Source organism: Telmatherina bonti, assembly GCF_933228915.1.
Source record: "Telmatherina bonti genome assembly, chromosome: 16".
NCBI lineage: Eukaryota > Metazoa > Chordata > Actinopteri > Atheriniformes > Telmatherinidae > Telmatherina > Telmatherina bonti.
Genome location: NC_136614.1, coordinates 7,117,152 through 7,144,938, shown reverse-complemented (window position 1 = coordinate 7,144,938; position 27,787 = coordinate 7,117,152). Strand labels below are relative to the sequence as shown.

General features: G+C 49.6%; 1 protein-coding gene across 7 annotated transcripts; it reads right to left on the bottom strand.

The window, feature by feature from the left end:
• Positions 1 to 324: 324 nt before the first annotated feature.
• On the bottom strand, positions 325 to 27,696 carry LOC306767845 (sorting nexin-14-like). 7 transcript variants are annotated; one of them, XM_079255984.1, is made up of 29 exons: positions 27,521 to 27,696; positions 27,244 to 27,389; positions 20,991 to 21,111; positions 20,845 to 20,918; positions 17,590 to 17,668; positions 17,465 to 17,508; positions 15,318 to 15,405; positions 13,953 to 14,037; positions 13,731 to 13,887; positions 13,584 to 13,659; positions 13,464 to 13,508; positions 13,227 to 13,307; positions 13,043 to 13,157; positions 12,815 to 12,970; positions 12,530 to 12,654; positions 10,934 to 10,992; positions 9,033 to 9,159; positions 7,601 to 7,787; positions 7,442 to 7,525; positions 7,266 to 7,366; positions 7,070 to 7,181; positions 6,930 to 6,970; positions 5,524 to 5,643; positions 5,322 to 5,445; positions 5,069 to 5,233; positions 4,891 to 4,986; positions 2,411 to 2,502; positions 1,691 to 1,915; positions 349 to 422 (listed from the first exon to the last, which is right to left on the bottom strand). In XM_079255984.1, the coding sequence occupies exons 2-28, from the start codon at positions 27,378 to 27,380 to the stop codon at positions 1,811 to 1,813; spliced, it is 2,796 nt and encodes a 931-aa protein (XP_079112110.1). In that variant the 5' UTR covers positions 27,381 to 27,389; positions 27,521 to 27,696; the 3' UTR covers positions 349 to 422; positions 1,691 to 1,810. The 7 variants fall into 7 exon arrangements, with proteins under 7 accessions (XP_079112107.1, XP_079112110.1, XP_079112109.1 ...); XM_079255983.1 differs by having other exon boundaries at positions 13,043 to 13,307; XM_079255982.1 differs by having other exon boundaries at positions 12,815 to 13,157.
• Between the last annotated feature and the right edge of the window lie 91 nt (positions 27,697 to 27,787).

The following is a 27,787-nucleotide window of genomic DNA, read 5'->3' as shown; positions in this document are numbered from 1 at the left end:
TTACTGTAGTTATTATCGTTAATAACGTGTTTGTCTCTTTTATCCCGTGTGGACAGGAAATGACGGGATGTGACGAGATGAGATGACGTGTGATCGCATGATATGATGGGACAAGACAGGATGAGACGGTGGACGGGGTAAAAGGAGTCCAGATGGGACGGAACAAGACAGGATCCAGGACTAGATGTGACATGACGACTGGGCGAGACGGGTCTGCTTCAGCAGAACTGGAGGAAAGGAACTGGGAAACTGGACTGGACAAGACCTGGACTGGAGACGTGGAGCGGAGGCGGAGCAGAAAGAAAAGACATCAAACTGCAGAAAGATCAATAAATAAGTTTATTAGTGCGAAACAGGAAGTGGAATGTAGCGAAGTCCTCAGTCGTCCAGCATCATCACACGATGAAGGTTTCCTTTGATCCCTGATGAGGACACAAACATCTGTAAGCTCTCAATCAGCCAATCGGATGAGATGTCCAACTGATGGAGACAAATGCCGTCTCCATGGTGATGGACGTGTCAATCAACCACAACCGGACTTATTAAACATTTAATTCTCTTTTTACAGAGATGAAGGTTCTCCTCTTCATCACAGCCGACGAGGCGGCAGGAACTTTTTACTTCATGTTGAAGAAATCAGATGAATGTTCGTCTCATCGAAACCTAGGATTACTTTACTACTTCCCTAAGATTACTTTACTGGTTTCCTAAGATTACTTTACTGGTTTCCTAAGATTACTTTACTGGTTTCCTAAGATTACTTTACTGGTTTCCTAAGATTACTTTACTACTTTCCTAAGATTACTTTACTACTTCCTAGGATTACTTTCCTGGTTTCCTAAGATTACTTTACTGGTTTCCTAAGATTACTTTACTGGTTTCCTAAGATTACTTTACTACTTTCCTAAGATTACTCTACTACTTTCCTAAGATTACTTTACTACTTCCTAGGATTACTTTCCTGGTTTCCTAAGATTACTTTCCTGGTTTCCTAAGATTACTTTCCTGGTTTCCTAAGATTACTTTCCTGGTTTCCTAAGATTACTTTCCTGGTTTCCTAAGATTACTTTCCTGGTTTCCTAAGATTACTTTCCTACTTCCCTAGGATTACTTTCCTACTTCCCTAGGATTACTTTACTGGTTTCCTAGGATTACTTTACTGGTTTCCTAGGATTACTTTACTGGTTTCCTAGGATTACTTTACTACTTCCCAAGGATTACTTTACTACTTCCCAAGGATTACTTTACTACTTCCCAAGGATTACTTTACTACTTCCCTAGGATTACTTTACTACTTCCCTAGGATTACTTTACTACTTTCCTAGGATTACTTTACTACTTTCCTAGGATTACTTTACTACTTTCCTAGGATTACTTTACTACTTTCCTAAGATTACTTTACTACTTCCCTAAGATTGCTTTACTGGTTTCCTAGGATTGCTTTACTAGTTCCCTAGGATTACTACTTCCCTAGGATAACTTTACTACTTCCCTAGGATTACTTTACTGGTTCCCTAGGATTACTTTACTGGTTCCTAGGATTACTTCTTCCCTTAGGATTACTTTACCGCTTACTGGGATTACTGTGTTCAGGTCTACAGTAATGTGTTTCAGGAGGAGGCAGCCTCTGCACGTCTTAACGTGTTCCTAGAGGATTTAATGTATCAGTAAGGTGTGTGTTGATACTAACATGTATGTAATCATCATAGTGGGGAAGATTTCCTTCATTCATCGTGTTACAGAGTAGAAGAGGAGGAATCTGACGTTCATCATGTTCGCTGACAGAAAACTGATATCTGGAAGCTGGTAGCTACAGGTCGCCCTGCAGCGTGGTTCTCCTCCACCGGCTGCCGTTTACCTTGCTGAGTTCAGGGAACAGTTCCAGCACGGCGATGTCGAGCAGGACGTAGGTCATCTGCAGAGGACAAACATTCCAGTCAGAGGAGACGCTGAGCCAGGAGGGATGGTCCTCCTCACAGTGGACCTCATGTGAGGATCGGGCATCCTCTCTCGGACCGGATTAGGTCCGGGTTCCGGGGGGGATCCGTCCCTCTCTTGGACCCAGATTAGATCCGGGTTCTGTGTAGAATTTTTTTATGATCTTTCTCTTCTGCTGTGTGATGTCAGCTGGCCCTCTAAGGCATCGCGATGCCTTCAGGTACCAGTGTTTGACTACTTCCTAGGATTACTTTACTCCTTCCCTAGGATTACTATTACTATTCAGGTACCAGTGTTTGACTCATGTTCTAAATGCATCCCTGTGCTTTATAAAAGAAGGAAGACCACAATGAACCAATAAGATGACTTTCATTTGTCACATGACTCAGGAAGCCATGATGTCCAAACTCTGGAATCAGATCCAAATGTTGGTATTAAGGTTTAGAAAGCCGCCGGCCGTCTCCATGGTTACCTGTTTATTCAGAAGCGGCTGCTGCAGACAGTCGAAGAGGAGCTGGATGCCTTCGTGTTTGTTTTCTTCACCGATGCACTTCCCCACTAGATCTGACACACAAAGGAGACGTTTTAGACCATTAAAAAGACGGGATGTGGTCCAAGTCCAGATATCCAACCACCGCGTCTCGGTTCTGAGACTCCATCCATCTCCTCCGCACAACTCTCTCTGCACTTCGTCTCAGAAGCCGATGTTTCAGCCTGAAACTAAACTGGTGGAGGTGATGGTGGTGACAGCGCTGGCTCTGACCTGTCAGAACGCACCAACCAGCCGGCGGGACGCAGACGCGTTAAAATCAAGCTTCACCTTCTTTGTATTGTTCTGTGTTTCCATCATAGACTGTATATAAAAGATGGGCGGAGCCTCCGTGACGTCACCCGTAGGTTTCTGAAGAGCTGAATTGAAGCTCGGTGAGCGGTTCCTACCATCACCATCTTGGCAGGGACATGCGTGTCGTCTCGCCCGGAAAATACAAATATGGACAAAGAAAGGGGGGCTATGTGTCGAGGATGATTGACATCTACAGATCTCTGTAGCTAAGAGCTAACCGAGCTAACCCGGAGCTAACAGAATCTAATCGAGGTAAGCGGGTGTTTATTTCTGCGGTAAACGAGTTTATTCCTGCTGGAAACATGTTTATTCCTGCTGGAAACATTTTTTTTTTGCTATAAATGTGTTTATTTCTGCTGTAAACATGTTTATTTCTGCTGTAAACATGTTTATTCCCGCTGTAAACATGTTTAGTCCGGCTGTAAACATGTTTAGTCCCGCTGTAAACATGTTTAGTCCCGCTGTAAACATGTTTATTTCCGCTGTAAACATGTCTATTCCTGCTGTAAACATGTTTATTCCTGCTGTGAAGTTGGTCTTTTTAACATGGGAGTCTATGGGGATTTGCGCTGTTTTGCAGCCCCTAGTGGATGAAGGGGGAACTGCAGGTTTTTGCACTTCACAGCCTTAACTTTTTTTTTTTACCGCCGGAGGCTCCGTCCATCTTTCATATACGGTCCACCGTTGACAACAGCTGTTTTACATTCCAACGCTGGAGCCTGTGGTGCGGACTTTGGATTTTTCAGCATCAAAACAAAAGAAAATTCCAGAAACTGGTGGAGAATAATTCATTCACATCGTGAAGTTTCCTATAAAAGTTTCCTATAAAACTGACGAGTGTTTGGCTTTAAACAACTCTGATGTCCTGAGGTACAGTGAAGGCATCGACCTGAGGAGACTAGGATGGCGACGAAGACGGGGACGAAGACAAAGATGGGAACGAGGACGAAGACGAGGATGAAGACGGGGACAAAGACGGGAACGGAGACTAAGACGGGGATGGGAACAGGGACGAAGACGGGAACGAGGACGGGGACAGGGACGAAGACGGGGATGGGAACAGGGACGAAGACGGGGACAGGGACGAAGACGGGGATGGGAACAGGGACGAAGACGAGAACGAGGACGGGGACAGGGACGAAGACGGGGATGGGAACAGGGACGAAGACGGGAACGAGGACGGGGACAGGGACGAAGACGGGGATGGGGACAGGGACGAAGACGGGGATGGGGACAGGGACGAAGACGGGGATGGGGACAGGGACGAAGACGGGGATGGGAACAGGGACGAAGACGAGAACGAGGACGGGGACAGGGACGAAGACGGGGATGGGAACAGGGACGAAGACGGGAACGAGGACGGGGACAGGGACGAAGACGGGGATGGGAACAGGGACGAAGACGGGAACGAGGACGGGAACGAGGACAGGGACAAAGATGGGGACAAAAACGGGGACGGGAGCGGGGACAAAGACGGGAACGAGGATGGGGACAAAGACAGGGACGGGAGCGGGGACAAAGACGGGGACGGGAACAGGGACAAAGACGGGTATGGGAACAGGGACGAAGATGGGGACGGGAACAGGGACGAAGACGGGAATGAGGACGGGGACAAGGACGGGGAGGAGGAAGGGGACGAGGATGGGACGAAGACGGGGACGGGGAAGAAGACGGGGACAGGGATGTGGATGAGGAAGGGGACGAGTACGAAGACAGGAAGAAGACAGGGATGGGGACAGGGACGAGGATGGGGAAGGGGACGAGGACGAAGACAGGGACGAAGACAGGGACGAGAACGGGGACGAAGACGGGGACGAAGACAGGGACGGGGATGAAGACGGGGACGGGGACGAAGACAGGGACGGGAACAGGGACGAAGACGAGAACGGGAACAAGGACGGGGACGAAGACGGGGACAAAGATGGGAACGAGGACGAAGACGAGGACGGGAAGAAGACGGGGAGTCCAGTGAGCTGGTGGGAACTTCAGATGTGAATATTTATGTTTCAAACCCAGAAAACAAGATGTTCTTTCTTCTCAGCTCTCTGATTGGTGGAGAGTCCCACAGGAAGCTCTCACCGCCACATCTTAGTGGTAAAAATACTGACCTGGAAGATACCTCATCATCTCCTCAAACGTCTGCTTGGCTCGGATTTGTTTGTCCTCCGCGGTTCGTTCCTCGCTGTTCTCACAGAAAACAGCGTCTAAACCACACAAGACGAACCAACAAGGAGATTTTAGGGAGGAGCCTTCCTTAAATCCACCATGTCTGAGACAGCTTCCTACCTCTGAGCTGCGTGATGAGGGACACCATGCGGTGCTCCTGGAGGATCTGCTCCAGTTTGGACTGCATGTACTGGTCCATGTAGGCCTCAAACGTGTTCTTCAACAGGATCCTCACTGCTGCCAGGAAGTGATGCAGCCAGTCCGATATGCGGAACACCACCCGACCTGAAGGGGAACGTTTTATTCCTGCAGCAGCTGATCTGATTTTAAAGCTGAAGCTTCAACTCAGGGCAGAACAATCGTCCTCGCTCACCGACAAACATCATGTAGTCGTACATGCCGTCCACGGGAACCATCTCCATGAAGCAGTTGGGGTTGGCTCTCTGTTCAGGGCCTTCGGGCAGGTTGGCATTATTCCTGAACAGGTTGGTGTAGAGCTGCAAGGAAAAGACAGGACAAACTGGAAGTTTTGGAGCCAGAGAGTCTGAGGAGTTCCAGTTCTGGCTCGTTTTTACCTTCTTGCTGTTCTCTGCAGTCGGGCTGAGGACGGTCAGCTCTGGTCGGCTGGGTTTGGGTTTGGGCGACTCGCAGGAGTTGAAGAAGGACTGGAGGAACGGATCCAGGTTCTGTCCTCGCTGCAGAACGTACGTGAGTCAGTTCCACACATAGAAACAGTTTGAGCCATGCTGGTTACAGGAAACATGGTCGCCACTGAAACATCTAACAGATCTGATCAGATTCAATTGTGAAGAAATAAAGTCATCGATCCTTCCATTTTCCTCTGCTTATCCGGGGTCGGGTCATGGTGGCAGCAGCCGTCCCTCTCCCCAATGTACAACAACAGAGTCAGCGGGGGATGAGTATGCCCACACCTCAGGAGTGGAAGAAGGTCTATTAGGTCATATTAGCAGCTAGTGTTAAGAACGTAGGCTCTCAGTTTAGCAGCTAGCGTTAAGAACGTAGGCTATCACATTAGCAGCTAATGCTAAGAACGTAGGCTCTCAGTTTAGCAGCTAGCGTTAAGAACGTAGGCTATCACATTAGCAGCTAATGCTAAGAACATAGGCTCTCAGTTTAGCAGCTAGCGTTAAGAACGTAGACTATCACCTTAGCAGCTAATGCTAGGAACGTAGGCTCTCAGTTTAGCAGCTAGCGTTAAGAACGTAGGCTATCACATTAGCAGCTAATGCTAAGAACGTAGGCTCTCAGTTTAGCAGCTAGCGTTAAGAACGTAGGCTATCACCTTAGCAGCTAATGCTAAGAACGTAGGCTCTCAGTTTAGCAGCTAGCGTTAAGAACGTAGGCTATCACATTAGCAGCTAATGCTAAGAACGTAAGCTCTCACTTTAGCAGCTAATGCTAAGAACGTAGGCTCTCACTTTAGCAGGTAATGCTAAGAACGTAGGCTCTCACTTTAGCAGCTAATGCTAAGAACGTAGGCTATCACATTAGCAGCTAATGCTAAGAACGTAGGCTCTCACTTTAGCAGCTACTGCTAAGAACGTAGGCTCTCAGTTTAGCAGGTAATGCTAAGAACGTAGGCTCTCAGTTTACCAGGTAATGCAAAGAACGTAGGCTCTCAGTTTACCAGCTAATGCTAAGAACGTAGGCTCTCACTTTAGCAGCTAATGCTAAGAACGTAGGCTCTCACTTTAGCAGCTAATGCTAAGAACGTAGGCTCTCAGTTTAGCAGCTAATGCTAAGAACGTAGGCTCCTTAATGTCCAGTAAACCGTATGTTTTCAGATTTACAGGAAGTCACTTCCATTAAGTGTGGATGTTTGGAGAACTGTATTTCAGAAGAGATTGTAAACTTGTCAAATCAGATTATTATAGTAATCTGATTTGACCATCAGGAAGCAGATTGAGGAGATTTTTCTCCAATCTGTTCCAGGAAAACCCCCCCCCTGCAGAGGACACACCTCCTTTATCAGCTTCCCTGGAACAGACTTGAAAATCTTCCCTGGAAAACAAAATGAGGACAACGAGAACATCTGCATGAGTGCTGCATGAACGCCAACCCTGTCTGTAGGGATGGTGGGGAACAGTGACGTTGACGTACCCAGGTTGACGTCAGGCAGCATCTTGTCCAGGAACTGAGACTCCATGCTGTACGGAGACAGGAAGTCTGCCAGCAGCTGACTGTAGCGGAGCTCCGGATGCTGCAGGAGCCTCTAAACAGAGACACAAACACAATGCACATGTTCCGCTGTGCAACATCTCAGGTGGTTAAACTCCATCTGCAAGCATCCTCCCACCTGCAAATATTCCTCAAATTCTTCCCTTTTCGATTCGAGGAACTCGTAGTTCTTTGGTCCAATGATCCTTTTGGACGGAAGCTGTGCGTCTGCAAACGTGCCTGAAAGCCAGATGAAACCAGATGAAACCAGTTGCAGGGAACGCGGCAGAAACGTAGACACGCAGGTTTGGTTACCGTGGAATTCGGTGAGTTTTGATTCCAGGACGTAAAACTCCAGGTATCTCCTGAAGACCGACCACCTCTCAGTTTCCTGAACGACTGCAGGAGAAGACGAACAGATCACGTCATCTGGCCTGAGGAGCAGACGTCCCGTCACCCTCCCAGCTCACCCACCTTCTCGCCGGTCGTTGCGCTCCACGTCGATGCAGAAGACGGGGATCTTCTCCCTTTTCACCTCATCATCATAGATGTCGATGTAGGGGATGGTGATGCTCCAGGCGGACAGGTTCCTCTGAATCCCCGGCGTGCTGACCGGCTCGGCAGGGGAGTCGTCCTCCATGACGACAGTTGCTTCCTCCACCTGCAGGGAGAACCTCAAACTCAAGCCGAGGACTCCAACCTTAATGCTCCACGTTAGTAGGAACCATAGACTGTACATAAAAGATGGGCAGAGCCTCCGTGACGTCTCCCGTAGGTTTCTGAAGAGCTGAATTGAAGCTCGGTGGGCGGTTCCTACCATCGCCATCTTGGCAGGGGCATGTGCGTCGTCTCGTCCGGAAAATACAAATATGGGCAAAGAGGTGGAGCTGAGAGGGGGGCTGCGAGTGTCATGGCGGATGATTGACATCCAGCGAACTCCGAGCTTTCTGTAGCTAAGAGCTAACTGAGCTAACCCGGAGATAACAGGAGCTAACCAGCTAACGGAGGTAAGCGGGCTAAAGCTAAGTCACGTTGTTAACCGGCTAAAAACCGCGGTTGTTCTACGTTCTTCTGACTTGAAGCAGGAGATCGGGTACCTGTCAATCAAAAGGACACGCCCCTAAATATGCCAAACTTCCAGATTAAATTACGTTTAAACGGGAGAGTTAGAAAAAAATTCACTCCCCCCACAGTTGTCATGAAGGTAAACCTGATCTATTAAACCGAAAATGATCTTTGTACCAAGCAGTAAACATGTTTATTTCTGCTGTAAACATGTTTATTCCTGCTGTAAACGTGTTTATTCCTGCTGTACCCCAGTCAGCATCACATTTCCATGGAGACATGACGTTTCCATGGAAACATGATGTTCCACCCTCAGCTGTCAGATTCTGAGGCTAAAATGATGGAAAATAAAGCAGCATAAAGAGCAACCAGAGGATCATTATTTTCCTGCTTTTCTCATCACATCTTTGGCTGCTCCTGATTGGACGTTACCGTCAGTTTAAGCTCTCTGATTGGTGGAAAGTCTGACAGGAAGTGTCTTCATCATCATGTCCAGGTGGAAAAAGATGTCTCTTAGCAACATGGTAGTGATGGTGATGAAGATGTGATAAATAATGGTGGATTTACCATCTAGAGTCTCTGAATAAACACTACATCTGGATTGTAAACCTCCTGGACAGATAGAAAACTTCCGTAGACCAGCTGGAGGGTCACATGACCATCCCAGTTCGACGCTGCTGGTCTTGATGATGATGATGATGATGGTAGAAGAGACAGACTTCAGGGCGGATCTAGAGGAGCTTTTAGGGTTCTACATTGCCCCGATCCAGTCCTCAGGTCTCTACTTGTGCTTTTATGTGCCTGTAAAAGTATTTCCTGTCTTCCTCGGGAAGTTTCTCACCGTGTCGGCGTCGGTCATGGCGCTTGGCGGCAGCAAGGTGCCCTCCATCGTCGTGCTCCTGAACACGCCTTTGATTTTGCTTCCGATCCTGCTGATCCCAAACGACTCCCCTCGCTTGGACGTGTTTCTGCATCAGACAGACAAAAAGCAAGTGAAACGCCAGCAGCCGCTCGGGTCGGGATCACTTCCCTCTGAGGGGCCGGGTCAGAACATCCTGCAGAAGGCGTGCAACGTTTCCGTCCAGCAGCCTCAGCAGAGAGACCGGAAGCTTCTGGTGAAACGCCTCTGCTTTGTTCGCAGGACGGGATCCAGATTAATCTGATGGCGGCGCTGGACGGGAATCTTGCGGCGTGAACATCCGATCACATATCAGTACCAGAAACTTCAGGTGCCGGCGGGTCCCGACGAAGAGGACGCCCCGGTGCCGGCGGGTCCCGACGAAGAGGACGCCCCGGTGCCGGCGGGTCCCGACGAAGAGGACGCCCCGGTGCCGGAGGGTCCCGACGAAGAGGACGCCCCGGTGCCGGAGGGTCCCGACGAAGAGGACGCCCCGGTGCCGGAGGGTCCGGACGAAGAGGACGCCCCGGTGCCGGAGGGTCCCGACGAAGAGGACGCCCCGGTGCCGGAGGGTCCGGACGAAGAGGACGCCCCGGTGCCGGAGGGTCCGGACGAAGAGGACGCCCCGGTGCCGGAGGGTCCCGACGAAGAGGACGCCCCGGTGCCGGCGGGTCCCGACGAAGAGGACGCCCCGGTGCCGGCGGGTCCCGACGAAGAGGACGCCCCGGTGCCGGAGGGTCCCGACGAAGAGGACGCCCCGGTGCCGGCGGGTCCCGACGAAGAGGACGCCCCGGTGCCGGCGGGTCCCGACGAAGAGGACGCCCCGGTGCCGGAGGGTCCCGACGAAGAGGACGCCCCGGTGCCGGCGGGTCCCGACGAAGAGGACGCCCCGGTGCCGGAGGGTCCCGACGAAGAGGACGCCCCGGTGCCGGCGGGTCCCGACGAAGAGGACGCCCCGGTGCCGGCGGGTCCCGACGAAGAGGACGCCCCGGTGCCGGCGGGTCCCGACGAAGAGGACGCCCCGGTGCCGGAGGGTCCGGACGAAGAGGACGCCCCGGTGCCGGAGGGTCCGGACGAAGAGGACGCCCCGGTGCCGGAGGGTCCGGACGAAGAGGACGCCCCGGTGCCGGCGGGTCCCGACGAAGAGGACGCCCCGGTGCCGGAGGGTCCGGACGAAGAGGACGCCCCGGTGCCGGAGGGTCCGGACGAAGAGGACGCCCCGGTGCCGGCGGGTCCCGACGAAGAGGACGCCCCGGTGCCGGAGGGTCCCGACGAAGAGGACGCCCCGGTGCCGGCGGGTCCCGACGAAGAGGACGCCCCGGTGCCGGAGGGTCCGGACGAAGAGGACGCCCCGGTGCCGGAGGGTCCGGACGAAGAGGACGCCCCGGTGCCGGAGGGTCCGGACGAAGAGGACGCCCCGGTGCCGGAGGGTCCGGACGAAGAGGACGCCCCGGTGCCGGAGGGTCCCGACGAAGAGGACGCCCCGGTGCCGGCGGGTCCGGACGAAGAGGACGCCCCGGTGCCGGAGGGTCCCGACGAAGAGGACGCCCCGGTGCCGGCGGGTCCCGACGAAGAGGACGACCCGGTGCCGGAGGGTCCCGACGAAGAGGACGACCCGGTGCCGGAGGGTCCGGACGAAGAGGACGACCCGGTGCTCTAATTAATTCTGATCCGTTATTTAATTATTCGTCTTGTTTGAGCGTAAAAGGAAATAAATCAGCCTGACGAGTTTCTGAACCGATGTGCAGGACAAGCGGCGCCTCCAGCTGCAGCTACTGCTACCTGGCAGCAAGACTCCGCCCCCCTGCCACCTGCTGACTCCGCCCCCCTGCCATCTGACCCACCTGCTGATCCTGGAGCTCCTGGCTGTAGACTCGGCTCCCCGCAGCAGGTGTCTGAAGTACTGAACAAAGACAGGAGGGTTAGCGGCAGCAGCAGTGTGCGTGCAGCGGGTGAGTCCGCGTGCAGCGGGTGAGTCCGCGTGCAGCGGGTGAGTCCGCGTGCAGCGGGTGAGTCCGCGTGCAGCGGGTGTTTCCGCGTGCAGCGGGTGAGTCCGCGTGCAGCGGGTGAGTCCGCGTGCAGCGGGTGAGTCCGCGTGCAGCGGGTGATTCCGCGTGCAGCGGGTGAGTCCGCGTGCAGCGGGTGTTTCCGCGTGCAGCGGGTGAGTCCGCGTGCAGCGGGTGAGTCCGCGTGCAGCGGGTGTTTCCGCGTGCAGCGGGTGTTTCCGCGTGCAGCGGGTGAGTCCGCGTGCAGCGGGTGAGTCCGCGTGCAGCGGGTGTTTCCGCGTGCAGCGGGTGAGTCCGCGTGCAGCGGGTGATTCCGCGTGCAGCGGGTGTTTCCGCGTGCAGCGGGTGAGTCCGCGTGCAGCGGGTGAGTCCGCGTGCAGCGGGTGTTTCCGCGTGCAGCGGGTGTTTCCGCGTGCAGCGGGTGAGTCCGCGTGCAGCGGGTGAGTCCGCGTGCAGCGGGTGAGTCCGCGTGCAGCGGGTGTTTCCGCGTGCAGCGGGTGAGTCCGCGTGCAGCGGGTGAGTCCGCGTGCAGCGGGTGAGTCCGCGTGCAGCGGGTGTTTCCGCGTGCAGCGGGTGAGTCCGCGTGCAGCGGGTGAGTCCGCGTGCAGCGGGTGTTTCCGCGTGCAGCGGGTGTTTCCGCGTGCAGCGGGTGATTCCGCGTGCAGCGGGTGTTTCCGCGTGCAGCGGGTGAGTCCGCGTGCAGCGGGTGTTTCCGCGTGCAGCGGGTGAGTCCGCGTGCAGCGGGTGAGTCCGCGTGCAGCAGGGTGATTCCGCGTGCAGCGGGTGAGTCCGCGTGCAGCGGGTGTTTCCGCGTGCAGCGGGTGAGTCCGCGTGCAGCGGGTGAGTCCGCGTGCAGCAGGGTGATTCCGCGTGCAGCGGGTGAGTCCGCGTGCAGCGGGTGTTTCCGCGTGCAGCGGGTGAGTCCGCGTGCAGCGGGTGTTTCCGCGTGCAGCGGGTGAGTCCGCGTGCAGCGGGTGAGTCCGCGTGCAGCGGGTGAGTCCGCGCGCAGCGGGTGAGTCCGCGCGCAGCGGGTGAGTCCGCGCGCAGCGGGTGTTTCCGCGCGCAGCGGGTGTTTCCGCGCGCAGCGGGTGAGTCCGCGCGCAGCGGGTGATTCCGCGCGCAGCGGGTGAGTCCGCGTGCAGCGGGTGAGTCCGCGTGCAGCGGGTGTTTCCGCGTGCAGCGGGTGTTTCCGCGTGCAGCGGGTGTTTCCGCGTGCAGCGGGTGAGTCCGCGTGCAGCGGGTGAGTCCGCGTGCAGCGGGTGTTTCCGCGTGCAGCGGGTGAGTCCGCGTGCAGCGGGTGAGTCCGCGCGCAGCGGGTGTTTCCGCGTGCAGCGGGTGAGTCCGCGTGCAGCGGGTGAGTCCGCGTGCAGCGGGTGTTTCCGCGTGCAGCGGGTGAGTCCGCGTGCAGCGGGTGTTTCAGCGGCAGCTTCTTACTTCGTCGCTGTGGCAGAACATGGGCGTGAAGACCGTCTCCAGCAGGGACAGGACGTGTTCGTACGCCTCGAACAGGCAGGGCGTCGTCTGCAGCCTCACCACGCCGCTGGCCGGACCTCTGGCGACTACAAGGAAGACACAAACCAGTCAGATCCGGTCAGGAGTCCAGGCTAAATTCCCGTCGTCATCCGGAAAGACTTTGTTTTATGAAATTACTGATTAGTTTTCTTGTGACGACTTGTTGATGGGACGAACGGTGAATTGTTCGGACCGAAGCGGACTCACCGTTCCGGATCTCCTCCACGATCGGCGGCTCGAAGCGGATCTTGTCGATGCTTTCGTCCAGGCAGTACGTCTCGTATATGTGCAGCACCTCGCCGTGCAGACGCTGCAGCTCCGAGTCGCTCAGCTCTGGTCTCAGGATCTTGTCGTTGAACTCCTCTGGGAGACGGGAGGTTTCCATGGTTACGGCGAACAGGACGAGGCCAGACGAGGGCGCCGAGCAGGACTTACCCACGGCGAGGCAGAACTGCAGCACGTGCACGGCTCCTTCCTGCTTCAGAAAGTTCATGAAGCGGAAGAGGAGGTCCTGCTGCTCCCGTATGTCCTTCAGCTCCAGCTTGAGGACCTGCGGAGGAAAGAGAGGAGCGTTGGGTCGACGGCAAGGAAATCCGCACCGAGCCGCCGCGTCACTCACCGACGGCTTCTTGTTCCCCATGTTTGCGTATTTCTGTAGAAACGGGACCAACGGAGACGGAGGTTCTGTGGCCGCTTCTGGCTGGAGACGCAGAACATCCGGAAGTCAGAGAAAACCTTCGTCACATCAGGTACGGTGCAGCAGAAGGGACAAAAATCACGTCCGAGGAGCCAGAAAACCTCCGGCGGAATTTTGTCCCTTTTGCTGCACCGTACTCACAGATACTGCCTGACTTACTGGAGTGTCATCGACAAAAATGAGCACCATGAGGTTCACTGTATCCTGCAACACACACACACACACGCTGTCAGTCACTGTGATCAACAAAATGATCCAACTCTGAGTGTGTGTGCTCACAGGGTCGGCCATGAAGTCCATGGTCGGCATGACGACGGAGCCCGCCATGACTTCGCGCAGCAGGAGAGCCAGAGACCTGCAGGAAGACAAGCAGCTGACAGTTTCACCGCGTCTCCCCACGCCGCCGGCCGGCTGCGCCACACACACCTGCAGTCCGTGGCTTTGGGAGGCATGACGAAGGGGAACAGCATCTCCGTCAGCTTCCGCAGGTAGAACAGCTCGTCCTTCCGGGTGCGCAGAGCGACGTGAAGGTGCTCGCCGTACTCGTCCAGAGCGGCGCGCTGCAGATCCTCGCCGTTCCTCACTGCCAACAGAACAGCTCAAGCTTTCCGCTTTGCTTCATCTGCAGCGCCTCAAACGGCTTCCTACCTTTCGCTCGGGCCTTCGCAAAGATGTCGATGTGCTTCATCACGGCCTTCATCACTTTGTCAGCGAAGACGGCGGGAAGATCCACCTGCAGACACATCGGGACACGTGCAGCCTGAGCGAGCGGCGTTCAGAGCAGACAAGCCAAGCTGCTGAAACGGATCAGCCCGACAGATCGATGCGTCTCCACGGCCTCGGCCCTCCTTACCTGGCCGACCTGCTGCACCGCTACACACCACAACGCGCTCTTAGACCAGATGCGGTAAAACCAGAGGAGCCGTTTCAGTTCCAGCTCCAAACATCTGGAGCAGCTTCCTCTGCAGGTTAGACTCCCTCGCTGTTTTTAAAAGCCGTTAAAAAACACACTTTTATTCTTTGGCATTTTAGCAAGACTGAGTTTATTTTAAACTGTTCTTTTCCATGTATCTCTTATTTGACCATTTTATCGTTCTTTTATTTTCTTAAGCTGGTTCTGGTCAGCTGTTTGTTGTTTTTAAAGTGCTTTAGAAATAAATATGGTATGGTATGCAACACGTGCGACTCTTTGTCGTAACCAGCTGCACAGCTCTGCAGGAGAGTAAAACGCTGACGTGTCTTCTCACCCTGCCGTGGAAACACGTGGAGGAATCTTCAACAGGAGGCCTCTAAGCTCCGCTGCCATCTTGTCAGCCCGCGCTGACCTCACGTCTACCGTCTCCTTCCACGCTGTGGAACACCAGGTGTGTTTAAACAAACTGACCTGTGTGTCAGCGACACACCAAGCCCACCTTCCTCCTGCGATGTGACGGCAGCGTGTTACCATGACGACGCTGAAACGACATGCTGCAGCGCTGCCGGGAGCCAGACCGGTTCTAACGGGTCAGACGGTTTATCCCGCTGCAGTCGGTTCTTCTGCTCAGGAAAATGACGGATGAACCTGCGTTCACTCAGAAGGAGGCGATGAAAGTGTGCTGTCTGCGGCGCCATCTGGTGGTGAAAAGCGGCGTTGCAGGTGTGAGTAATTTCACCTTTCAGCAGAGGCGGCGACTCCTGGTCCAGAGAAGTCCTGCCATGTTTCTGGATCTACCTGTACATCTAGAACAGGTGTTTTCACTAACAGCTGGTTTACCTGACAGATAAACTCAGCTCATTAAATCTAGCTGGTTTGGTCGGAACAGCTGCCGGACTGGACTTTTACTTTCTGGACCAGGAATTTCCACCTCTGGCTCTAAGATCTAACTTGTTCTTCATCTGTGTGCGTGCAGAGTCTGGACGTCTCCTCCAGCTGCTCTACCGGCTGAAAACATGGACACATTTATGTCCTCGTCGCCGTGGAAACAAGCATCTGACCTGCCGGCTGCTTTCAGGTAGAGAGTGTTAAAGCGTCACCTTCTGAGCTCGGCGGACGAGCACCGATGTGAAGAAGCGAAAGGTCATCCTCACTTCGTCCAGACACGCCTCGTCGTCCGTGATGTCCCTGCAACCAGGAGACGCCGCCGTGAGTTTTCCCATTCTCCGTAAAGCTCCAACACGTTGACAGCCTGTCGGGTCATCAGGTCAGAGTCTAAAGGCATGAAACCAGTTTCATCGCATGATGTTTTCATGCAACATGCTGCTGAGATCGATACGTGTAGAAAAGCTTCTGCTTTCCACCCGGAAACACAGCAAACAGAAGACATGAACACCTGACTGTCTGGATGCTTTAAAGACTTAAATTCTTTTTTTTTTTTTTTTTAATTTTTCAGGTTTTTTCTGGATCTGTTGAACGTTTCTTTTCATCTTATTGCAGAGACGATCGAGCGCCGTAGACATGTCGCCATAGTGGTTTACATGAGACCAACATGCTGGGTCAGGGTCCGGTCCTGCTGCTCCACCATCCTGCAGCCTTTAGTCCAGCTCCGCAGGGCCGCTGTCCTGCAGGTTTACCATATAACCCTGCTCCAACACACCTGACTTACTAATTACCCGTTCATCCTTTGGATGTGTTGGAGCAGGGAGACATGGAAAACCTGCAAGACTGAGGACCGGAGCTGGACTACTCTGCTTTGGATGCATCTCGTCTCCAAGATGCCTGAATCCCTTCCCTCACACGTCTGCAGACGCCTGGTAACAAGCGGTTCGTCCATAGACTGTATATAGAAATGGGCGGAGCCTCCGTGACGTCACCGTAGGTTTCTAAAGAGCTGAATTGAAGCTCGGTGGGCGGTTCCTACCATCACCATCTTGGCAGGGGCATGCGCGTCGTCTCGCCCGGAAAATACAAATATGGGCAAAGAGGTGGAGCTGAGAGGGGGGCTGTGGGCGTCATGGTGGATGATTGACATCGAGCGAACTCCGAGCTTTCTGTAGCTAAGAGCTAACCGAGCTAACCCGGAGATAACAGGAGCTAACCAGCGGAGGTAAGCGGGCTAAAGCTAAGTCACGTTGTTAACCGGCTAAAAACCGCGGTTGTTCTACGTTCTTCTGACTTGAAGCGGGAGATTGAGTAACTGTCAATCAAAAGGACACGCCCCTAAATATGCCGAACTTCGAGATCAAATTACTTTTAAACGGGAGAGTTAGAAAAAAATTCACTCCCCCCACAGTTGTCATGAAGGTAAACCTGAGCTATTAAACCTAAAATGGATTTTTGTACCAGGTTGTAAACATGTTTATTCCTGCTGTGAACTTGTTTATTCCTGCTGTAAACTTGTTTATTCCTGCTGTAAACGTTTATCCCTGCTGTAAACGTGTTTATTCCTGCTGTAAACGTGTGTATTTCCGCTGTATACATCTTTATTTCCGCTGTAAATGTGTTTATTTCCGCTGTAAACATGTTTATTTCTGCTGTAAACATGTTTATTCCTGCTGTAAACGTGTTTATTTCTCCTGTAAACATGTTTATTCCTGCTGTAAACATGTTTATTCCTGCTGTAAACGTGTTTATTTCTGCTGTAAACATGTTTATTCCTGCTGTAAACATGTTTATTTCCGCTGTAAACGTGTTTATTTCCGCTGTAAACGTGTTTATTCCTGCTGTAAACATGTTTATTCCTGCTGTAAACGTGTTTATTTCTGCTGTAAACATGTTTATTCCTGCTGTAAACATGTTTATTTCCGCTGTAAACGTGTTTATTTCCGCTGTAAACGTGTTTATTCCTGCTGTAAACATGTTTATTTCCGCTGTAAACATGTTTATTCCTGCTGTAAACGTGTTTATTTCTGTTGTAAACATGTTTATTTCTGCTGTGAAGTTGGACTTTTTAACATGGGAGTCTATGGGGATTTGCTCTGTTTTGCAGCCCCTAGTGGATGAAGGGGGGGTTCGTCTGATTGTGGCATGGCGGAGTCGTCAAACCAAACTTTATTCATAAATCAGAAGAATTTAAAGGCTGCAGGATCGTAGAGGTCCAGGACTGGATGTGGACGTTCCTACAATCAGGCGTCCATGTTTGTAGTTTTCTTTGGAAAAGCGCTGTCCATGGAAATTTCCACTCCTACAACGAGCCTGAACTCGTCAGACCTGTTCGGCAAACGCCGTTGGGGTCTCCTCTCACCTGTACCAGTTGTACACGAAGTTCTCCAGAACCAGCTCGAACACCTGCAGGAGGAGGAGGTGAGAAACCGTCACATGGAAGCTCGTGTCAGCATGAAAGACTCCTGAAGGCGGCGCCTGACGTACCTCGGCGATGGAGGCGTCCACCTTGGAATGCAGCTTCAAGTCCAGCCACGGCTGGTGGTTCTCCAGGAGCAGCGTCGGCCTGAGGACAAACCAGCCGGATGAAACGCTGGAACAGGTCTGAGGACTGGAGACCCATTTCTGCTGTCGTACGTCTGACCCTAACTTCCACGCCGTCTTTACGTTGCCATAGTTACACCAGTTTATACACCAGGGGGCAGCGCTGAGTTCTGAACGCAACGTCCAAAAACACCAGAAGAAGAAAAGCGTGACGTCTTTCTGTTCCTTTTTTATTTTTGTTTGTCTTGTCCAGCATTTAGGCAGCAGAATGATGGTCTGGATGTTCTGCTGAGCAAATTTTCTCTGCCAAGGGAAGCTTTATAGATATAATGATCCCCTTGACTTTCTGAATTTTTATTTTATTTCTATATTTATTTTGTATTGTTGTTTGTATTGTAGAGTTTGTACTGCTGGACCGGAGAGGACAGACGAAAGACAGAAAGAGAAAGGAGGAAAAAACACCTCATAAGAAAAGTGAGATAAAGGGAGAGGAAAAAAACCAACTAAAAAATAACCCAAAAACAAAAAGAAAGAAAACAACCTACAGATGTATACATATACACACATACAGGCACACGTATACACACACACACACACACACATATATATATATATATATAACCAGCGGGGGTGGGGGGTTGCTTCTGGGCTCTTGGGGCCGTGGGGCCCGCGCTCTGTCTGCCCTGGGTGGCCGGTCCTCGCTGGTCCGGTCCTGCTGGGGCCTGTTCCCCCTGACTGCGGTGGACTCATATATATATATATATATATATATATATATTTTATATATATATATATATATATATATAAAATATATATATATATATATATATATATATATGAGTCCACCGCAGTCAGGGGGAACAGGCCCCAGCAGGACCGGACCAGCGAGGACCGGCCACCCAGGGCAGACAGAGCGCGGGCCCCACGGCCCCAAGAGCCCAGAAGCAACCCCCCACCCCCGCAGGCAGAGGGCCCAGCCCACACCGACGGAGGGCCGGGATCCCCAGACCGCCACTGAGCGGCAGCCAGGCCGCACCCCAGTGGACCAGCAGCGCTCCCCGAGCACCAAGACCCTCCACGCACCCACGCACACAAACACACACATGTGCACATACACACACACACACTTCCTGCTTAAACACACCCTATCCACCCATTCTCTTACACACGCTCAAACTCACACTCTCCTACCCCCGTTCTTTATACACACACACATCCCTGCTCCCTCTATAATCATCCATTCTTCCATACACGCATACCCCACTCTACACACACACACACACACCTCCCTACACCCCTCTATCCACATTCACACTCCTCATTGTACACCCACCCCATCACTCCCCCGTACCACCAACATAACCCCACATACACCCCCCCCCCCCCCCCCCCCCTTCCTCCTATCCCAGCAGCCATCCACTTTCCTAAATTCTTTCACCCTGATCCCCCCCCCCCACCCCCACCCTAACATTCATTCACCACTTCATCCATTGGCTCCTGCACGCCCTCACCTTTCTTTCCCAACGTGTCCCCTGTGAGATACCCCCGGGGGAGCAGGGGATAGGAGGGCCCCGATCAGGGCCCCACAACTACCCCCCACCCCTGTCAATGCCCCCCCACCACTCCACACATGCAGCCGATCCAGCACCACTCAGGGCCAGCAGCAGTCCCACCCCCGCCAGGCCAGCCCAGACCCAGGCCCCCTGAACAGCACCACTCCCCCGCCCAAACCCCCCCGGCACAGCCCCGGAAATAGGGGCGTGGCAGGACCCCATTGTGACCCCCTCCCTCCCAGCTTATGAATGATTGTGAAGTGTGTGTTGTTTGCAATTAAAACTGGGAAGAAGTAACCACATCATGTTGGGAGTGGGACCACCAAAGCAGCCCCGCCCACCGCACACTGCATGGCCCCCCCCCCAAAACATGTCCATGTGTTGTCAGTGTGTGTTTTTTGTGTTATGTTGACTAAGTGTAATTAAAACTGGGAGGTGAACCGATGCTGGGTGCAGCGATGGAGACCACCTTGATGGCCTCTCTCACCACCCAGATCAACGTGTCCACCTCCCAACGCCCTGCCTGTGTGGTGGAAGAAGGGAAGGAGGGGGGTCCGGGGATTTAGGTCCCGAGGGAAGCGCGCCTCCCTCAAGAAGAGGAGCCACCTGCGGCACGAGGCACGTCCCCAATTCCCGGGGTCCCCGAAGGCCAGCTGCCCCAACAACCAGGGCCCTCAGCAACCCCAATAAAGGAGCCGCCACCGGCCCCAGAAGGCACCAACGAACCACATGCAAAAGTGTGTGGGGGGGGGGGGGGGGGGGCAAAGAAGAGGAGGGGCGGGAGAAGGAGAGACAGACCAAGGGCCCACCGCCCCCACACCCCTAGGAGACGCCCCCACCCAGAGACACGTTGCATTGCCTTCTCCTTTACACACCAACACATTCACACCCCCTCACCATCAGCCTGGTATACACACACATCTACACACACACACACACCTACACACACACCTACACACCCACACACCTACACACACACACACACACACACCTACAGACCCACACATCTACACACACACACACACATCTATACACACACACACACCTACAGACCCACACACCTACACACACACACACACCTACAGACCCACACACCTACACACACACACACCTACAGACCCACACACCTACACACACACACACACACACCTACAGACCCACACAACTACACACACACACACACACACCCACACATACATCTATACACACACACACCCCCATTCTAACAGATACACGGCCAAACATTTAGTCCACCTCCAAAACCCTACATCCCACTCACCCCCCTGCCCACCACAAAACACCCCTTCCCATTCTACCTACCCTAGAACAAACCACCACAACTCCCCACTTCTCTCACTGAAGTCCTACCCCCTTCATAATCATGACCCTTCACCCCCCTATACACCTACATACACATGCACCCCCCCACTCCCCACGTCTTTCTGTTCCTAACTCGTTGTTCAGGTGAGTTTTGTCTGACTGTTTCTGTGTCGTCTTCTTCTTCTGTGGTCTTTGTGTATGCTACACAGCTCAGCGCCGCCCCCCGGTGGATCTCGGTGGAATTGCTCCGTTAGACTGAAATTAGACCCGAGGACGAACCTGTCCGTCTTCTGCGTCCAGCAGAAACGGGTCTCTGCAGACTTACCGGTGGCGTTTGCACTTGACCTTCCCGCAGACGGCGCAGCTGTGGCCCAGGTGGAACAGCTCCGGCTGTTTGGGCTGTTTGAGACGGAAACGTCAGCTGATTTCAGCTCGTATCGCCGATCACAAGATCACAAGAAGACGACTTACTCTGTTCCTCGGCTTCACGGTGAACAAGATGTTTGGAAGCAGCGACTCAGAACTGAGGGCGCAGTAGAAGGTGCTGACGCCGGCCAGGAGCGACCAGAAGATCATCAGGATGTGGAGGTAGCTGCAGAGAGATTAACGTCTGGTGGTTAAAGACGACGAACCTGCTGTTCCGTCTTCATGCTTCATTTCTTCACTAAACGCTGAAATCTGTTACATTCACACCTGTTTTGCTTCAAAGCTTCTGACCTCACGTCCTCCAGGCTGAAGACGTGAAGCAGAGCGTCACGCCGGCTGGACCACGAAGAGTTAAATGATCCGATTCGGTTTAATTCCTTCCTTTTAAACGTTTCATGTCTTAAATTCAGAAAAATCTTTATTTTGTTGGATTGTCGTTAAAAAAATCTCTTAAACATTAAATTAATTCCAACACAAAACTAATAAACCCGGGTTCTGGGGCGGATCCGTCAGTCTGGTGCAGTGCGATAAGTGGGTCGGTACGTAGCGGTACGCAGTACCGGCACTTTTAAATCCTGACCCTTTGCGTACCGGGACTTTTACCAGCTTTCTACAACATTCAGCGTACCCTCCTACGACTTCACCACTTATTACAGCTTATACTTGTTGATTTTTATTTTTAAAAAAATATTTAAAAAATTGCTCCACAGCGTCACGTTGTTCACTCGCTTCTGAGTTTACATTGAAGTAGACGTGCTTTGGATGGGGAGGAAAGAAACTATGGCTGTTACAGTAGTACTACTAACCGTCATTTACTACAGTAGTACAAACCGTCATTTACTACAGTAGTACTACTAACCGTCATTTACTACAGTAGTACAAACCGTCATTTACTACAGTAGTACTACTAACCGTCATTTACTACAGTAGTACAAACCGTCATTTACTACAGTAGTACTACTAACCGTCATTTACTACAGTAGTACTACTAACCGTCATTTACTACAGTAGTACTACTAACCGTCATTTACTACAGTAGTACTAACCGTCATTTACTACAGTAGTACTACTAACCGTCATTTACTACAGTAGTACTACTAACCGTCATTTACTACAGTACTACTAACCGTCATTTACTACAGTAGTACTAACCGTCATTTACTACAGTAGTACTACTAACCGTCATTTACTACAGTAGTACAAACCGTCATTTACTACAGTAGTACTACAAACCGTCATTTACTACAGTAGTACTAACCGTCATTTACTACAGTAGTACTACTAACCGTCATTTACTACAGTAGTACTACTAACCGTCATTTACTACAGCAGTACTACTAACCGTCATTTACTACAGCAGTACTACTAACCGTCATTTACTACAGCAGTACTACTAACCGTCATTTACTACAGTAGTACTACTAACCGTCATTTACTACAGTAGTACTACTAACCGTCATTTACTACAGTAGTACTACTAACCGTCATTTACTACAGTAGTACTACTAACCGTCATTTACTACAGCAGTACTACTAACCGTCATTTACTACAGTACTACTAACCGTCATTTACTACAGTAGTACTACTAACCGTCATTTACTACAGTAGTACTACTAACCGTCATTTACTATAGTAGTACTACTAACCGTCATTTACTACAGTAGTACTAACCGTCATTTACTACAGTAGTACTACTAACCGTCATTTACTACAGTAGTACTAACCGTCATTTACTACAGTAGTACTACTAACCGTCATTTACTACAGTAGTACTAACCGTCATTTACTACAGTAGTACTACTAACCGTCATTTACTACAGTACTACTAACCGTCATTTACTACAGTAGTACTACTAACCGTCATTTACTACAGTAGTACTACTAACCGTCATTTACTACAGTACTACTAACCGTCATTTACTACAGTAGTACTACTAACCGTCATTTACTACAGTAGTACTACTAACCGTCATTTACTACAGTAGTACTAACCGTCATTTACTACAGTAGTACTACTAACCGTCATTTACTACAGTAGTACAAACCGTCATTTACTACAGCAGTACTACTAACCGTCATTTACTACAGCAGTACTACTAACCGTCATTTACTACAGCAGTACTACTAACCGTCATTTACTACAGTACTACTAACCGTCATTTACTACAGTAGTACTACTAACCGTCATTTACTACAGTAGTACTAACCGTCATTTACTACAGTAGTACTACTAACCGTCATTTACTACAGTAGTACTAACCGTCATTTACTACAGTAGTACTACTAACCGTCATTTACTACAGTAGTACTAACCGTCATTTACTACAGTAGTACTAACCGTCATTTACTACAGTAGTACTACTAACCGTCATTTACTACAGTAGTACTACTAACCGTCATTTACTACAGTAGTACTACTAACCGTCATTTACTACAGTACTACTAACCGTCATTTACTACAGTACTACTAACCGTCATTTACTACAGTAGTACAAACCGTCATTTACTACAGTAGCACTACTAACCGTCATTTACTACAGTAGTACTACTAACCGTCATTTATTACAGTAGTACTACTAACCGTCATTTACTACAGTAGTACTAACCGTCATTTACTACAGTAGTACTACTAACCGTCATTTACTACAGTAGTACTAACCGTCATTTACTACAGTAGTACTAACCGTCATTTACTACAGTAGTAGTACTAACCGTCATTTACTACAGTAGTACTACTAACCGTCATTTACTACAGTAGTACTACTAACCGTCATTTACTACAGTAGTACTACTAACCGTCATTTACTACAGTACTAGCAACCGTCATTTACTACAGTAGTACTACTAACCGTCATTTACTACAGTAGTACTACTAACCGTCATTTACTACAGTAGTACTACTAACCGTCATTTACTACAGTAGTACTACTTAACAGTCATTTACTACAGTAGTACTACTAACCGTCATTTACTACAGTAGTACTACTAACCGTCATTTACTACAGTAGTACTACTTAACAGTCATTTACTACAGTAGTACTACAAACCGTCATTTACTACAGTAGTACTAACCGTCATTTACTACAGTAGTAGTACTAACCGTCATTTACTACAGTACTACTAACAGTCATTTACTACAGTAGTACTACTAACCGTCATTTACTACAGTAGTACTACTAACCGTCATTTACTACAGTAGTACAAACCGTCATTTACTACAGTAGTACTACTAACCGTCATTTACTACAGTACTACTAACCGTCATTTACTACAGTACTACTAACCGTCATTTACTACAGTACTACTAACCGTCATTTACTACAGTACTACTACTAACCGTCATTTACTACAGTAGTACTACTAACCGTCATTTACTACAGTAGTACTACTAACCGTCATTTACTACAGTAGTACTACTAACCGTCATTTACTACAGTAGTACTAACCGTCATTTACTACAGTAGTACTACTAACCGTCATTTACTACAGTAGTACTACTAACCGTCATTTACTACAGTAGTACTACTAACCGTCATTTACTACAGTAGTACTACTAACCGTCATTTACTACAGTAGTACTACTAACCGTCATTTACTACAGTAGTACTACTAACCGTCATTTACTACAGTAGTACTACTTAACAGTCATTTACTACAGTAGTACTACAAACCGTCATTTACTACAGTAGTACTAACCGTCATTTACTACAGTAGTAGTACTAACCGTCATTTACTACAGTACTACTAACAGTCATTTACTACAGTAGTACTACTAACCGTCATTTACTACAGTAGTACTACTAACCGTCATTTACTACAGTAGTACTACTAACCGTCATTTACTACAGTAGTACTACTAACCGTCATTTACTACAGTAGTACTAACCGTCATTTACTACAGTAGTACTAACCGTCATTTACTACAGTAGTACTACTAACCGTCATTTACTACAGTAGTACAAACCGTCATTTACTACAGTAGTACTACTAACCGTCATTTACTACAGTAGTACTACTAACCGTCATTTACTACAGTACTACCAACCGTCATTTACTACAGTAGTACTACTAACCGTCATTTACTACAGTAGTACTACCAACCGTCATTTACTACAGTAGTACTACTAACCGTCATTTACTACAGTAGTACTACTTAACAGTCATTTACTACAGTAGTACTACTAACCGTCATTTACTACAGTAGTACTACTAACCGTCATTTACTACAGTAGTACTACTAACCGTCATTTACTACAGTAGTACTACTAACCGTCATTTACTACAGTAGTACTACTTAACAGTCATTTACTACAGTAGTACTACAAACCGTCATTTACTACAGTAGTACTACTAACAGTAGTTTACTACAGTAGTACTAACCGTCATTTACTACAGTAGTACTACTAACCGTCATTTACTACAGTAGTACTACTAACCGTCATTTACTACAGTAGTACAAACCGTCATTTACTACAGTAGTACTACTAACCGTCATTTACTACAGTAGTACTACTAACCGTCATTTACTACAGTAGTACTACTAACCGTCATTTACTACAGTAGTACTACTAACCGTCATTTACTACAGTAGTACTACTTAACAGTCATTTACTACAGTAGTACTACTAACCGTCATTTACTACAGTAGTACTACTAACAGTCATTTACTACAGTAGTACTACTAACCGTCATTTACTACAGTAGTACTAACCGTCATTTACTATAGTAGTACTAACCGTCATTTACTACAGTAGTACTACTAACCGTCATTTACTACAGTAGTACTACTAACCGTCATTTACTACGGTAGTACTACTAACCGTCATTTACTACAGTAGTACTACTAACCGTCATTTACTACAGTACTACTAACAGTCATTTACTACAGTAGTACTACTAATCGTCATTTACTACAGTAGTACTACTAACCGTCATTTACTACAGTAGTACTACTAACCGTCATTTACTACAGTAGTACTACTAACCGTCATTTACTACAGTAGTACAAACCGTCATTTACTACAGTAGTACTACTAACCGTCATTTACTACAGTAGTACTACTAACCGTCATTTACTACAGTAGTACTACTAACCGTCATTTACTACAGTAGTACTACTAACCGTCATTTACTACAGTAGTACTACTAACCGTCACTTACTACAGTAGTACTAACCGTCATTTACTACAGTAGTACTACTAACCGTCATTTACTACAGTAGTACTACTAACAGTCCTTTACTACAGTAGTACTACTAACAATCATTTCCTGCAGTAGTACTACTAACCGTCATTTACTACAGTAGTACTACTAACAGTCCTTTACTACAGTAGTACTACTAACAATCATTTCCTGCAGTAGTACTACTAACAGTCATTTACTACAGCAGTACTACTAACAGTCATTTACTACAGCAGTACTACTAACAGTCATTTACTACAGTAGTACTACTAACAGTCATGTACTACAGTAGTACTACCAACAGTACTACAGCAGACTAAGTGTACGGCTAGTCAGTTTTTATGCAGATTATTTCTAGATTAAGTGTTATGGACCAGGCCTGATGCTGGGAAACATGTTTCACAGAGTAAAAGTGTAATAGTACTACAATAATAATAATAGTAAAAGTAGTACTACAATAATAATAATAGTAATAGTAGTACTACAACAAATATAATAGTAATAGTAGTACTACAATAATAATAGTAATAGTAGTTCTACAATAAATATTATTGTAGTACTACTATTACTGTTATTATTGTAGTACTACTATTACTATTATAACAGTAATAGTAGTACTACAATAAATATTATTATTGTAGTACTACTATTACTGTTATTATTGTAGTACTACTATTACTATTATAACAGTAATAGTAGTACTACAATAATAATAATAGTAATAGTAGTACTACAATAAATATAAGTATGTTTTTGTCCCATATTTGCACGACAAACTGACAGCAAGTCATTAAGGGAGTACCACCACTTTGTTCCACTTAAAGCTCTGGACTGTTGAACCCGGAAAGGTCCAGGTTCTGGTGTCAGTACTTGGGTCACGCGACCTCAGCCTTGTCCCTGACAGCCAGGTTTCCATGGAGACCAGGTCCTGGTCCGGGTCTTCTGTCGGATCTTTGCAGGTTTTAATGAAACAGGAACTAAAGATCTAGATGGAACCGGTTCTCAGGTTCATTCCTGGACCTAGGAGGCTTGTTATCTGAAATGTGCTGCTTTGTTGTTGTTATTTAAATCAACACATAACATAAACATCCTGTCACGCGCCATGCAGGTCCTCACCTGTTGAGCAGCACGGTGACAGACATGAGGACCAGCAGGAGACAGCAGGACAGCGGGTACTGCCGCCCCGCTTCCCGCAGGGTGTCCACCTGCAGCCCCCGCCTCAGGTCCTCCAGGTGAGCCAGAAAACCCGCCATCCTGTCGTCCTGAAACACCACAGACATATTTTTATCAGGATCACCTGGAGTCTGCCAAGTTTCTGCGCATGCGCAGAGAGGGGGGCCAGTTCAGGTCGGTGTCGCAGTTTCGCCGCAACAGCTAGCTTCCAACAACTTACAGCTAAACCGCGTGAAATTTCCTTTTCACGCGACGTGTCACGGCTTAGAAACGCTCTGCCCCATCAGCTGACTTCACAACTGCATGTTTTCCTTCACTTTCCAGGCTTTTTCCACTTCATTTCTCCACTTTTCTGAGTCCTGGCCGACTTCCCGACAGAAGCAGTGTTTTCTAATCCCGGCGGGTTGCCAGGTCTGATGGAATCAGGCCCGCGTTCAAGGCACCCCAAACACTCCCCATTCATAAATATGACAGGATAAAAACATTT